Source organism: Channa argus, chromosome 11 (genome assembly GCF_033026475.1).
Source record: "Channa argus isolate prfri chromosome 11, Channa argus male v1.0, whole genome shotgun sequence".
NCBI classification, from domain to species: domain Eukaryota; kingdom Metazoa; phylum Chordata; class Actinopteri; order Anabantiformes; family Channidae; genus Channa; species Channa argus.
This window is the reverse complement of record NC_090207.1, coordinates 23990077-24005822: the sequence shown is the minus strand read 5'-3', so window position 1 is coordinate 24005822 and position 15746 is coordinate 23990077. Positions and strand designations below refer to the sequence as shown.

The window sequence follows — 15746 nt, the reverse complement described above, 5'->3', positions numbered from 1 at the left end:
ATTCCAAACTACCAATGACGCCATCATGTCATTTGTGGAGCATAGTTTCTCACCATCATTTTTCAACAGCTGGAAGTCATTTTATTGTCTTTCTCTGGTTATTACATTTGACATTGTTTGTGTGTGTCATTTGTGGCTTTTTTATATCTTGATCTTGATCTTGATCATTTAGTTACATTACTGTCTGTGGGTTTAAAACAAGAAACATTCGAAATCACTTTAAACAGAGGCTATGGCCCAGGGACCCTCTGCATTCCTGGACCCCTTGGCCTCTTTCCAGTTGGGTTGACATATCAATAATACATCCATAGATTTAATCGAGTCACTAATGTAGATTTCGATTCCATTGAAACTTTTAAATCCCGCAAATTAGTTTTTCCTCGGAATTGTTTTTTTTTTGTTTTTTCTGTGTATTTTAATTCACAAGAAATTTCAGTGCTTAAAAAAACTATTCTGAACCATCACAGACCACAAATGCATACAGAAGCAACTGTACTTCCTATTTATTCCTAAGTAGCTTACAGGAATAAAAAAAAACTCCCAGTGATATGGTGAAAAGGACACGAATTACCTAAAAGGAAGTGATTATAGGTTGAATAATTGATGTGTTAAACTAATCATAAGAAAGCAAAACAAACATTGCCTAACTGTCACACAGTTTTGTTTAAACGCCCCCTACTGAACCAAAGTGCCCTGAATTCCACCTGGCTCACTCTGAGGGTGTGTGCACATTGGCCTTATTGTCTTGGCCCAGAGGAGCAGAGGGTTCACTGCAGCTCACTGTCAATGTCTATATTTGGCACTTTTAGGTTTTAGGATGTGGTATTGGCAGTGTGATGAGTGATGTATATGGAAATTACGGTATTAAATGGTGTGAATGAGTCAACCAGCGACAAGAAATATTACGTCAAGTCATTTATGGTGTTTAGTCAAAAAAAAAAAAAAAAGCTGTTAAATTACTGCCAGACATTGGCCATTATGTGTTTGTGTAGGTGATTTGCTGGTAAAACCTGAGGACTAAGGCTAAAGTTTTGTCATGAAACCTGATATGGGACCATGTAAGTTAAGCTTTTACCACAACACTCTCAGCTGTATTCCTCCTGCATTGCTCAAAGGCCTGTTCAGGCCGGCCGAGAGCAGGTTCAATGAGGAAGTAGCTCTGACTAGTCTAGAGGGCGGACGCAGGGGGGTGGCCTCGCAAGAACTGCAACACAGCATGCAGGTAGACGGCATAAAGCTTGGTCAGAACACCCATCTGCTCTCTTACGCTGACTGTCCTCACTTGGACAATGACGCCAACGGTCCTTTTGTGGGTCCTCATTCTATGTGCCTCCCTCAAGCTGTCAGGTAAGTGACTGGATACTGTTACCTCCACTCAGCACAGTGGTTGATTAATAACTAAAGCCTTTTTCTGTCTTTTCACTTTAAAGCGCTCAAGACCCAATGTTATGGATTTATGGAAAATGCTCTAAATGTTCTTTAAAGACTTGAAGACAGAATATGCATCTAAATTAGATAAATGACTAATACTCATCCCTATTTCAAAACGTCGATCTGCCTTTAGCTATGTTTAGTTTGCTTATTTTAAGGATAAAGGGAGTTGTTGGGACAACATGTCTGCTGGACTAAATGAATTTCCTAAATACTCTGGCAGAGTGACTGCAAACTTGGTGTGACACCCTGCCCTGCAAAAACACCTTATGTATTGCATTGTTGTTTCCACACTCATTACCAACTCATGTTTCATAAGCCTTAAGCAACACGAGTGGTAACTACAGTAATTGCACTTCTTTTATTGTGACAAATGTATTGTGAACCGCAGCTGAACTTTGGAAGTCACCATCCTCTCAGGTGCTACTGTGTACATGGCTGCCTGTTCACGGTGACTCAGAGTCACTTAGTCATTTCCTTTCAAACTGCTTTTCTTGATTTGTCAAAAACGTTGATGACATCTAGAAATATAAAGAGGTGGACGATGTCCGGATTCAAAACACAAAAAAAACAAAACAAAAAGAAAAACACCACTGAAACTGTGGTTTGTGCTCATTGACATAACATTTCTTACTAACTGACAATATGTCAAACTTAAGAAATATGGAAACCTACAGAGAAAAAAAGCAGTGAAGTAGGACTTCTGTTTTGTCTCTGTAATGTTTGGATGTTTTTTTTTTTTTTTTTTCCCGTTTAAAAAAAAGGACAAGCTGCAACTGTTTTTATATGTTTCACTATATAGTCTATAATCCTTGTATCAATTTTTAATATTAACCTTACTTTGTATCATATAAAATGTGCTTGATCTTTATGGGAATTTATGTGAATGATGTTAAATATGAGCAATGTTTATCTCAGGATTCTTGAGTCCTCATGAGACATATGGCCCCACATAGATTATCCTTGTTTATGATAATGAACCATTTTGATATAAAGACCCAGAATTTGAAATAATATGAAAGGTTGTTGGCACTGGAACTGGGGACCTATAACACAATAAGTAAATTGTTCATCCATAATAAATGATGGGATGCAGTGGCGGACTCAGACTTTCTAAGGGGTAGGGGAAATGAGTCAGTTTTATACCTTGGTTGCAAATGTTTTATAGTCAAAGACTCGCTGGAGTCTGGATCCCTTAAACATTACTGACACCGTACATGCAGGACATACTATTAAATAATGTTTTGTATGTAAAACAATCATTTCATTTGTATTTTAAAAAGAGTTTTTAGAAACATCTAAGAGTATGAAGCAACGAAGAATTCTGAAAGTCCTGTAGACCTTTGCCTGGTCATCATACAACCAACAAAGCAGTGATATTATTTCACTGACATCTTTATACAAAACCTTCTTTGTTACTGCTGATAAGGTTATCAATAAATTCCTCCACCAGTACCTGCGTTCCACAACACAGCTTTGATGATACTGTTTACATTTAAAATTAATAATTTATGGGTAGTTAAACAGGGATAACAAAGAAATCCAATAATTACAGCACAGCTACAGGGAATTTCAGAAACAATTCTGCACTAATCTGTGTGATATAATGGGCACAATATACGCAAGTAATTCTACAACTACATATTCTGAAGGATCCTGAAAGTTGGTTCATTCTTATTGGGAATTTATGCAGGTGTTATAGTTTTTCTGTCTCCACATGGAAGTTCTGCATATGCCAGGGGCTCGTTGTTTGTAGATTGGTCTCGAAGCTCAATCTGTGTCCACTAGAGACAATGTCCTAACACAACTTTATTTTGCATAAATTGATGTTCCAATTGAACTAAATTGCAAACATGTTTCAAAGGAATGTAAACCAGTGCTACAAGTTGGTGTGGGGTCGTGTGGGGTCGTGCGGGGTTAGGTTTAGGTAAGAACAGCTCTTCATTTAACAGAAAGATGCTGATTGTTTAAAACAATTTATCACATTTCTGTAAAATACCCCCAATGTTTTTCTAACCTTAACCATATTCTGTCAGTGTCTAAAAGTATTCCAAGTTTAGGTTTAACGTTTAGTTAAAGTAGGTGTAACGAGGCAAAAACCACCTTTTGCTGCTACACTAATCCCATATATGGTTATTTTTTTACTGTCAGTGACCTCACACATAACACATACCTAGCTGTTATTAGCATCATATAACTTTGTATGAAGGTTGCCTAGTTTACAAACCCCCTTTGTGGAAGACCAAAGTCTGTTTCATGTTGGGTTATTTTAATCTGAACATCTTTTCTACGTTCAGTGTGGTGTACAGTACGATGTAAGCGCTGAGTTACCTGGAATTAAACTTCTCCCAACTCGAAACTCTTTATTTCCATCACAGCATTGATGTAAGACATACACATCAATGTGTTGTGTTTCTCCACAGAAAGTCACAGGAATGTGTTTGGGGAAGTGAAGGACTATGAGGTAGTTCGACCCATCAGACTTCACACGGTCAGAAAAAGAGATGCAGAGGTATATTGCGATATTTTCCAAAATTTGTTTTGAATTTTACAGTGAAGCAATTCTGTGATGTTATGACGTTATGGTATGTATGGTCGTTGGAAAGATGAAAAACAATTTCTTTATTTTTTGCAGCAGTTCAGGCCAAACACTATTACATATGCAATGACAGTGGGAGGAAAAGACATCAAAATGCAACTAGAAAAAAATGCGTAAGTTTTTACAAAAATCTCATTAAACTACAGCATCAGGAACAAAATACAGGACAAAGACTCGAACACTTAAAATCCAATATATATATATATATATATATATATATATATATATATATATATATATATATATATACATATATATATATATATATATTATTTCTTCACTCACAGTAAGGTGTCATTATTTAAAAATATCCTTCAGTGCTACTTCCTGGTTTTACTTCCGTTTATATTCCTGTGTCATTGAATGCATTAAAAGCCACATGCTATTTCTTTTGATAACCAGATTTTTCTTTTTTGTAGCCTCAGAACCTGATTTTCCAAATTATTTTCTTCATATATAAAAAAATATATATCATATGGTAAATCAAGATGTATTTTTAGGACCTCATCCATTAATTCGCTCAAAAATGATATAACAGAATGTATTATTTCATGTCAATGTTGCTGTAGCTGTTGCATCATCAATATTAAATAGAATTTAAGTTTCTGTGTGAGGTGTCAGGGGAAACCATGCGCCCCTCCCGAACACCGTGTACAACAGGAAATGTAGAAGAATAAACACAGAAGTGACATGATATATTTTATCTATCAGCGAATTACTCACCAAAGACTACACTGAGACTTACTACCAAGATGATGGGACTCGAGTCACCACAGTGCCAACTGACATTGTAAGTCTTTATATGACGTTTTCACTTCCACGTCCTGCATCGTGACTTAATGTGTAATTTCACATTAAGTCACGATGCAGTATTCAATGAGTAACAAGTTCAACGAGTTTCAATGATTTGAAAATGTGTCAAACTTTTAAAGGATAGTTTGAATTTTCACTTGTGTGATAACCGCTTTGTTATCCTCACCTTTTAACCAGGATCACTGCTATTATCATGGGAGGATTGTGAATGATAATGAATCATCCGTTAGCATCAGCACTTGTGATGGACTCAGGTGATTCCTTACACCACCACACTTTAACATGACTTTATTGTGTCCATAAATCCTCCAACATGCTACTCCAATAATAATAATAATGATAACACCTCGTCACAATTTAAACACAAACAATGGAACATTAAAGGGGATGAACTGATTTCTGAACGAACTGTTTTCTTAACCACTTTAATTTAACCAAATTCTAATTTACAGTACAGTACAATGCAAATTAACGTAAGATATCTAAAAAATTAGGTCACAGGTCAGATTTATCACTCTAATGTGCATATTTACCGTGCTAGCCTACTGCTACAAGATTCAGTTGGCCCTAGTTTGCACCATATATTGAGAATGTGAAGTTGATGCCACAGTGAGTTAAATGGTCCTGGATGCAGGTGTCATCCTGTCAGATTCCGCGTGTCTTTCCATTAATGAGTGGGAGTCTGTATTTTTACTTTCTGTCATGAGTCACCGTAGGTCAGTACAGCTGCATTAGTGCAACTGTACTAACAGATTAGATAAACAAGAAAACTGTTTATCGTTATTACAGTAGTTTGTCCAAGTTTCTTGCTGTTAGAACATAATTTCTCCTTTGGTTTGCTTCCCATCCCCATCAAATTTGAACTTAAACCAAACATTTTCTAACCACTAAGGAGCAGATAAACAGACAACCCTGATCCAAAGTAGGAAAAATGAATGAATAAATAAATAAATATTGGATTTCAAGTTGGCATTTTCAAAATGCTTGTTTCAAGCAGGAAGTCTGTAATTTTTCCAGCTCAACCAAATTTGAAGCATGTGATGTGAAACATTAAGTGGCACCATTGTGGTTTTAGGGGCTACTTCCGAACATCTGCCCAGAGGTACCTGATTGAGCCCCTGTCTGGAGACGATCAGGGGGATCATGCAGTGGTGAAGTTTGATGGCCAGAACTCGACGCCGGCTGTTTGTGGTGTCACCAACACCAGCTGGAGTGATGATTTTGAACCGCCAACGGGCCGAACCCGCTCAAGATCTGGGGTAACGCCATGAGAGCTTAGACTATTTTTTTGGTTATCTGAGGCTAATTACACAGACTTGAAGACAAATCTGTTCATTAAACTGTTATCTCTTGTCCTCCAGGGTATTTCTATTCTCCAGCAACAAAAATATATCGAGCTCGTCCTTGTTGCAGATAACCGTGAGGTAAGATACACGAATAATGCATTAAATTCCCAGTTTGAATCAGCATCAGGACTGACTTTGCCCTTACGCAACGACATGGTGTTTCAGTACGTGAAGATGAAGCAAGACCAGACTGCGCTGAGAAAGAAGATATTTGAAATGGTCAACTTTATCAACATGGTGAGTCTGTGGTTTTGCTATTTTTCCAAAGCACAGATGACACACCCAGTTATTAAATCTAATGCCTCATGCAGTGCAAAAACATTTGACATTTTTTAGGTCTGTAGAGAATTAAGAGTGTAGATGCCACCTTCCTTTCTGTGATCTCCTGCAGGCATACAAGCCCTTGAAGACCTTCATTGCTCTGGTGGGGCTGGAGATCTGGTCCAATCGGGATTTGATCACTGTGACCCCGCCTGCTGGGGCAAACCTGGACGCTTTCATGAAATGGAGGAACTCTGATCTGTTGCCAAGGAAAAAACATGACAACGCACATCTCATCAGGTCTGAAGAGCTGCCAGTATATCCGATGATTAAGAAATGTATTGAAATGTCTCTTGTGTTGAGAAATGTTCATTTACTGACTCCCATTCACTGTCGTGGTCCATGGTAAAGATAGTAGTCAGCACAGACAATACAAGCCAGAGATCTCAGCACCTCGCTTTGGTAAATAAAAGGAAGTTCCAAACTCTGATTCGCTTCTTAAAATTGCTCAAGTCTAACCGCTTTTATGCACCAGTTTCTAAAGTACTGGTGGTTTTTTGGTTTCCACATCACGTTGAACCTACGTGCTTGGACATTAGACCATGATTAGTTTGAGTAATGATGTGTGTGGAAGTTTTGAATTCAGATTTCAGGAAAGTTCAGATGCCTCAATAAGTTACACAATCATCCAGGTTACTGTTGGCTTTCTAGATTTGCCAGGATAAGTGTTTAAAACCTGTTCATCTTACTGGGAATTCTCCAACAACATGTTTAGCAGGATCTGACAAGTTGAAAATGAAAATGTTTTTAAGAAACTGGTAACGTTGTTCGATCTCTGTCACATTGATGCCTGGATGATCAGCACGGATATTGGTGTAATTAACACTCATAACAATTTTCATCTGGCTTTGCAGTGGTATTGACTTTGAAGGAGCCACGGTGGGACTGGCTTACATTGGGACTCTTTGTTCTGGTCACTCTGTTGGGGTAATACAGGTAAGACTGACCTGTTATCGGGGTTATAATGTTAGAGTCCCGGAAATCTTTCTATTTCTATCTAATGATAATGTAAAAAAATCCCTCTTGATGAATTTAGAAAAAAATACCTATAATTAATTTCTGATGGAGACACATTTATAAGGGCTAACGGTGCATAACAAATTATGTTCATAAAAAAAGGATTTTGCTCTTTTTGTTATTTATTTTGATATAAACCTTTGCACATGATTTAATCCCATCGTGATTCAATTTCTTTCACGTCTAGACACTTGTCACAAAAAAGAGGAACTCTTTTAAATCCATAACCAAAATAAATGACCACAGCAGACAAAGGAAACAAAAGTTTTTCATGTGCTTGCAGAAGAATGTTTTGGCATGTTTGCTTCAAATTGATGTAAAATAATGAGGGATTCAAGCTTATAAATGGTGATGTGCTACCTGACAGGATCACAATGACCGGGCTATTGCAGTGGGAGCGACATTGGCTCATGAGATGGGCCATAACCTGGGCATGGACCATGATGACTCCAGTGTATGTGTTTGTTCTGGGGATAGTTGCATCATGGCTGCAGCTCTCAGGTAGGAAAAGTTGTTCAAGAACCTCCATCTTTGTGTAAAGTGGGTTAGTCACATACAGATTTGGCTTTATTTTTTCGAACATGATGATGATGGAGAGTTTTCGTAATGTAACGACACATACTGGATTCAGATTATTTTAAATTAGTGCTGACGGACCCTCGTTGAGGCCCGACTCCATACCCACACACAGAAATCACGCAGAGACCATTACTCACAGCAGATGAAGTCAGATGCATTGACCAGGCAGAGCTGCACACATATAATTGAAAGGTTCTTCAGTATTATTAGTCATTTTTAATAAATTAAAAAACATAACTTCTACAAGTGAAAGTCCAGTTTCCCCACCCACAGCAGCCTCAAAGGAACAGAATGCAAAGCAGCATTTTCAGTAAGTCATGTGACCCCTTGTTGTTCCGAGGAAAAATCTCGTGTTCTTGTGCTTTCACTAGACAATTGAATGAAACATAATACGAAACCATCTTTTTTTTTAAAGGGAAAAGCACCAATTTCACACATCAAAGTCTGTCTCTAGTTATAAAAATGTGGTTTGGTCCAAAAGATAAATTAATGTCGAAGAAATGTGACTGTGGAGATAACAAGAAGAATGTATTGTTTATTTGTATTTTTTTTTTTTTTAAATTTCAGTTATAACATTCCTCGGACCTTCAGCAGCTGCAGCAACAATAACTATGAGAAATACCTAACGAGCCGTAGCCCCAGCTGCATCCTGGAGAAACCAGACTACCGGAGTCTTTTGAGTCCCTCGATTTGTGGAAACGGGTTTGTGGAGACTGGAGAGCAGTGTGACTGTGGCACTCTGGAGGTAAATGAAAAAAGAAATGCACACTCTTGCAGTTATTGTGTTAGGATTTGGTTTTTGAAACATTACTAAACACAGCAAAAAGATGAGAGCAAACATATCAGCATTTTGATATCGTATGAGGAGACACGGGGCAGAGTAAACATCTCAAATTTCAAAGATGTTTTTTAGAGAAGTGGTCTTTGAACACATTTGCAAAGTTATGTAATTTACGTATACTTTCTGTTCGAATACTGTGAGCTGTGCAACTTCCCACACACAATTTTGCTTTGATCATCTAATTTCTCAATTTCCTTTTTCCTCTCTTGCTGATCCTCCCAGTGTGTTCGCTCAGACTGAATATAAGCCTCAAGGCAGCTGTTTTCTTTGCCTGATCTTGACTCCTTTGGTTACTAGAGGTCTAAGGAATTAGGCTGCCTGACATGCACCAGCACATACAGTATATTTCCAAAGCATTGGAGACAGTGAATGAAAGCAGACACATTAATCTGAATTGATACAAAATCACTGAGCTCTATGTAAGTTTTCTCGTCAATGCTGTAAACTGGACATTGTTGACTAAGAGCTCACACGTTCTGAATATTACCAGTGAGCATCCACAGTTTACAAACCAGATGGACATTCGACTTTAACACAAGTTGGAAAGTGCAGAGTGAAGCTGTAAAAGAAAACAAGTTTTCAGTGCAATGCACATTCCGATGACAAGAGTGTTGAGCTGGGAATATGTTCAGACCTGTTTTTGCACTTGCCTGTATTCAGCACATTTCTAAACTAAACACAGAGTCCACATTTTGCAGCCCCCCTCTCTTAGACATTATCTCTGAAACTGTGCTGTTTTTGCAAACAAGCCCCAAAAACAAGCCCCAACATTACACTGTGGATCTCTTGAAAAACAAAATGTGTTTTTGTGACGATGCCGTACACACAGGCACGTGTGGCTTCAGTTTTTCCTGTAACACTCCTCAAACTCTTCCTCCTCTTTCCCTTCCTCTCCAGGGGTGATCTCACTTCTCCTGCTCATCTTACTTTTTCATCTCCTCTTCCCACTTCACCTGCGTATTGTCCTTTTTCCTCCTCCACATCCCCCCTTTAGCTCTCACTTTCTCAGTCAGTCTAAAATTGTTTTTTATGATTTTGAAAACCTGGCTAATTTTTGTCAAAACACAGCCTCATTCATTTCCAAGTTGCATTTTTCAGACACTTTTACCTAAAGCTACTTACATGTGAGGTGCAAACACACACACAAGGGACAAGTTGACAAGTTCAGTGTATTCCAGGAGGCACTAGCAGTTGAACCTCTGACCCTGGACAACTGTGCTCTACCAGCAGAGCTACTGAACTAGCCATCGCACTCATACGATCATCACTGCCCTGATTTGCCACTGGCACTTGAGTTACCAAAACAAATTTTAAACATACTTTCTTTGGCTGATTGGAACTGTCCATCGCACTTTGTCCTGACTACAAGAAATGTCCTTTCATTGACATTCGGGTTTTTTCTGACATTCATCCGAATGACCTTCTATTGGCAGACCAAAAGAAAAAACTCTTCAGTAGGGTTAGAACTTTGCCCCTTTTATACTGCAAAATTGGACTTAAGTACAGTACTTACGTGAAGGTACTTACTTAGTTACTACCTCAAAGTGTGTGTGTGACTGGGTGACTAAAGTAGGGAGCTATTTTAATTTTTTTTAAATGTTGGTGTGTACAAGCCTCCATTGCTGCCCACATCAAATGTTTACTCGTGGCCTATTTAAAGTAGTCAGGCTGTGAATTATCAGCGTACTGATCACATACAGTAAAAGTGTCCTCACATGTGGACGGACAATGGCACAACAGTGCAGGAAGTGTATCATAGAGTGGAAAGCAGACAGCTCATTTGGTGCATGCACTGTCTGTAAGTGTTACTGGTTCAGAAATTGTGCTTCATGAATCCCTGGAAGTGTTTAACTGTGCGGACAAAACTGTTAGAACACAGACGTCAATTTCAAAAACAGAAGTAAATACAAGATTACAGAAACATTAGTGCAGGAACATAACAGAAGGAAGTTCAAACACAGATAATAACTTAGACTCACGGGACTGATAAGTGTGGCTTGTCCCTGCAGGAGTGCACCAACCCATGCTGCAATGCCACAACCTGTATGTTCAAAGTGGGTTCAGAGTGTTCGGAAGGCGAGTGCTGTGACAACTGTAAGGTGAGTAAATATGTAATGATAAATGATTATATTGCCCTCGTTTTTCAATCTTTATTTCTATAATGAGATCTTGCTATGCTGGATATGTTTAATGCACCACTGCCCTCCAGTGGGCATTTGAGCTATTACAATTACATTACGAGTTTAAGATGAAACTTAAAACCTGCACTTCACATAAACTAAGAATGGAGTTTAAAGTATATTATCAAAATGTTGGTGTATTAGTCCACTACTGTCACATCCACAGCTTAGGCAAAGCTAGTACACTTGTAAAAATTGTAGTAATCTGGGCCATAATGTGTTGAACCGTGCTGTGATTCCCACCTCCACCCAGATCTCACCTCGCTCTAAGGAGTGCCGCACGAAGCAGGACGATTGTGATCTGGCTGAGTACTGCAACGGGAAGAGCGCCACCTGTCCCGAGGATGTCTTTGCTGTGAATGGGCTCCCGTGTGACCAAGGCCTGGGGTACTGCTACAATGGCAAATGCCCACAAAGGCCCAACCAGTGTGTCAAGATGTATGGACCAAGTAAGTGTCTACATTTTGGACTACAACCTTTTTTGAAAAAAAAACAAAAGAAACACTTGGCTGTCCTGCTAAATACAGGATGTTTCCTCGTGTAATCCCTCCTTGTCAGGTGCTGTAGAGGCCTCATCATCCTGCTATAACCAGAACACCAGAGGAACCTACTATGCTTTCTGCAAACGTACTCAAAATGACTTCATTCCCTGCCAGGCACAGTGAGTCTTGGTCTTGTATTCTTGGTAGGGCCCCTCATAGTAAAGCAGATACTTAAGGACCACATTGAAGACTTGAGAAAAAGTTGGATTTTTGGCTCTTAGGGGATCATGAAGACACCAACTCTCTTTTCTTTGCAGAGACATTTTGTGCGGGAAGCTTTTCTGCGGCAGCGGTTATGATAACCCAAACTACGGCCGCATGGTCAGAGTCGGTACCTGCAAGGCAGCTTTCTTTGATGACTACACGCAGGACTATGGCCAGGTGGACATTGGGACTAAATGTGGGGATGAAAAGGTAATGGGCTAAGGTTTTCTGTTTACTCTTGCTCATTAAATGTGGTTTGTAGTTTATGACCCGGATCATAATATGCTGAGAAATCAGCACAAAATGACACATGTTCAAAAGTTGTAGCACTAAATCTGCAACTGACTGTACTTTCTTTGTCAAGGTGTGCAGCCAGAATCAGTGCATGAAGCTTGAGACGGCTTACAGAAACACTAACTGTTCTGCAAAATGCCCAGGTCACGCTGTAAGTAGATGCCAACACTGCTCAGAGATGTCATGTGTCAGTTGACAGACAGGCCATTGCAACTGACATTGTTTTTGTTTTTTATTTTTAATACATTTACAAAGATGACTTCTTTCACGTTGTCATTATGGGGTGTTGTTTGTAGAAGTTTGAGGAAAATAAGGCTGGAAAGAGTTCAGTGCTGTGAATACTTCCTGGATGCACTTGTATGTTACTGCGTTATTTTGCTGACTTGACAAGGGTTTGTATTGTTTTTGTGCAGCTGAACTGAAAAAAATAACTGGACTGTTACTTGTGGACACAGTGGCTGCTGTTCAGCAAAACTTTGACCCCGAGTTTGAAAGGTTTAGGGTGACTCATGACTTACTTATAACTGAGAAGCATTTGTTAATGTTACATACACACATGAATTACTGACTGAATTACTGACATCTATCAAATATTATAGGCATAAAATCAGCCTGATGGCTGGTGCAGAAAATGTTGATTATTATTTCTGGAATGCAGCAATTATTTTTACTCGTCGAAGTAAGTCATTTTCATTGTGGAATATTCCTGATAACATAATTGATTAATGGGTTTATTTATTTGTTTCTAAAAATTAAAAAATTTGATAAATAGTCACAATCACCCAGTGCCAGTGGATTTGTCCAGACTTCAAAAAATTACAAATAAAAAAATATATCTGAAGTTAAGAGAAACCACAGTGGAAGTATCGTATTGTATTTGAATATAGTTTGTATATACTGTACTAACATAAAATGTAAATAGTACTTACAAATGAGTAATGTAGTATGTAGTTGAGTATGTAGTTACATTCCATTACATTTGTGTAATTGACTATTAAACGGAGCAGGTCAAGTGCCAGGCAACAATATTTCAATGTGTGCTACGGTGAATTAACACTGGTCTGGCCATTGTCGGTTTCGATGCTAAAACATGTGGTAACATCTGGAAATCCTGTGAACTCCTTTTTGTCCTCCAGGTATGCAACCACAGAAGTGAGTGTCAGTGTGAGCCTGGGTGGATGCCGCCTAACTGTAATTCCAAGGATGGAGCTTTCACTTCACACGGTACTGTGCCTACCGAGCATTTGTAGATGGACGACTTCACAGCTGTTAACGAATCTTTACTGAAGTGTTTTCAAATCCATTCCTGCAGGTGTGGTGGTTGCCATTGCCGTGACCGTTACACTAGTGCTTCTGGGTCTCTTGGCTGGTGTGTTCGGATTCATCTGGAAAAGACGTCAAAGTTCCAAGCAGCCAGCGTGAGTACATGCCCCCCGTGGTTACAGGTCTCTTTTAGACCGTGTTGCTGTAAACTTAGGCAGGCAGCAGACTAAATGTCTCTTCTCCCAACAGTGCATACACCCAAAGGAAACCTGCTGCGGTGGACAACTACGCCCACCATGTTAACATACAGCCAGTACCTAGTCAGCCAATGCCAATGCCACAGGTAATGTGTAGTGTGCTGACACGGGAAAATGTACATTGGATACACTTGCAGTGCATTTCCCTAACAATATCCGACCATGTAGGTTCAAAGGCCAAAGCCCAGAGGACCTCCACCTCCACCACCTCCAGCAGGAGCCAGACCTAAACCACCAGGCCAGAACTACGTAACTGCACGTCAGGTATCTCAAGATTTCTTCTGTTTTGAAAGCAAACAAACTGTGTAAGACGTAAAAGGAAATATGACAATTAATTGCCTTTTTGATTTGTCCTCTAGGCTCTGAGGCCAGTACCTCCACCTAAAGTCTGATGTCCAACTCAGTGGCACCTACAAGTTGCCCTGGGAAGAGTTTTGTCCATGCAAATACACGCTGTCTCCCATCCAGAGATGCAGAGAGACGTTTTTATGACTGGTGTCCTCATCACGACTGTTCCCTCTGCGGTCAACTGCTTGGACTCAGGGGTGGTGTTTGTACCAGCGTTGCCATATTTGACTGGCAATAAGGATCCTAATCTAAGTCTAGTGCCTGCGACTACAGCGTACAACTTATAATCCAATTTAAATTATATTATAATTTCTATTTTTAATACAGAGATGTATGCAGACATCCCACTATAGAAAAACTCATTTCAGGGAGCTGTTGTCACTACTGCTCCCAAATTAGCTGCAGCATTAGCAGCTCCCATGGATGTACAAGCTTTTTCCCCCCCTATCATTTCTAAGCAAGTTTATGTTTACATATTTGTGACTGACAATCGGTGATAAAGATTTCAAAAGGGTAAGTTGCATGTCTGTGTTCTGCTCATCAGCTTGGGACACAAACAGTATCTTTGCATGATTTCTCCTCTCCGCACCTTCCTTGCTTAAACGTTTCCATTTTAGTTGCCCTAATTTCAGTGATACACCCGAAACTGCGGTTGCCTGCTCAATAAACGAATAAGGAGCTGGATGGAAAACTGCCCAATCTGGCAACACACGTGACTTCCAGGAGCAGCAGGCCATGCACTTTGTTATTGCAGGGATACATTTATTATTTTTAAGGCACTTTTAAAACACTAGGGTAGAGCTGCTGTGGTGCTGAATGTTTGGATTTTATACACATTCTTTAAAGTTGTCACAAGACTGTATATGATTGTTAACATGTCGTAAATGCTGCAGTTAAATCTCAAGCAGTGCACATATGAGCAGAAGCACTTTAAGATGCTTTAACTAATTTCACCAAATTCAGTGGCATCTGCTACAAGTTCGACATTTAGTTCAGTCCCAGTTAAAGAATATTGTGACTTTAAGGTTTAATTAAAGCCTATTTACACTGAGTACACTGCTTGACATTTACACTGTGGCTGCTATTATCATTTTGGTTTCTATCGATTTTTGCAATGCACCTTTTATGTCGCTGCTTCTCTCAAGTCAGTTAACAATGTGAACATGTACATAATGTAAAAAGAAAAATGAGCTCAAGGTTTTAGTGCGAGTCAAAGTTATTAATTGCTTATGTGAAACAGGTGGGGGTGGGCATGATTCGGGTGGTACAGGAGTCGTCTTCATGATAGAAATGATGATTGTGACTGAACAAATTTCTATGGTTAACAGCAGATGCTCCTGAAGGAGGTTATGTATTATTGTGCAGCTCTGAGAGAAAAGGTCTAGAATATGTCATTGAAAGTTATATATATTTAAAAAAAAAAGAATGTTTGAATAAAAAAATAAATCTATATTTTATAAAACAGTACAATGTCATTGAGTGCAAAATAAGATGAAATGTTAAAGCTACATTTGGAGAAGTTTTCACGAAAAAACACTGGCGTGCCGTATAATTAGTAAGTCATTTAAATTCTTAGAATTCCAAATTTCTTTTTTCCCCCTCGAGCAGCTTAAAATGAAAGAAGAAACAACATCCGAGACGAGTCACATAAAACACTGTATTTGAATTTTATTCTTTCAAGTGATACATCTACGTAAGATTTCATGGCCTC

The 15746-nt window shown here is 39.0% G+C and overlaps 1 protein-coding gene across 2 annotated transcripts; it reads left to right on the top strand.

Moving 5' to 3' along the window:
• Positions 1-1194: 1194 nt before the first annotated feature.
• adam28 (ADAM metallopeptidase domain 28) lies at positions 1195-15689 on the top strand. 2 transcript variants are annotated; one of them, XM_067520939.1, is made up of 22 exons: positions 1195-1347; positions 3855-3943; positions 4070-4143; positions 4742-4820; positions 5021-5097; positions 5919-6102; positions 6205-6267; positions 6355-6426; positions 6581-6750; positions 7365-7446; positions 7895-8028; positions 8674-8851; positions 10957-11046; positions 11381-11576; positions 11686-11788; positions 11927-12083; positions 12238-12318; positions 13304-13391; positions 13480-13585; positions 13680-13773; positions 13856-13951; positions 14047-15689. In XM_067520939.1, the coding sequence occupies exons 1-22, from the start codon at positions 1290-1292 to the stop codon at positions 14077-14079; spliced, it is 2304 nt and encodes a 767-aa protein (XP_067377040.1). In that variant the 5' UTR covers positions 1195-1289; the 3' UTR covers positions 14080-15689. The 2 variants fall into 2 exon arrangements, with proteins under 2 accessions (XP_067377040.1, XP_067377039.1); XM_067520938.1 differs by having other exon boundaries at positions 4067-4143.
• The last annotated feature ends 57 nt before the right edge of the window (positions 15690-15746 follow it).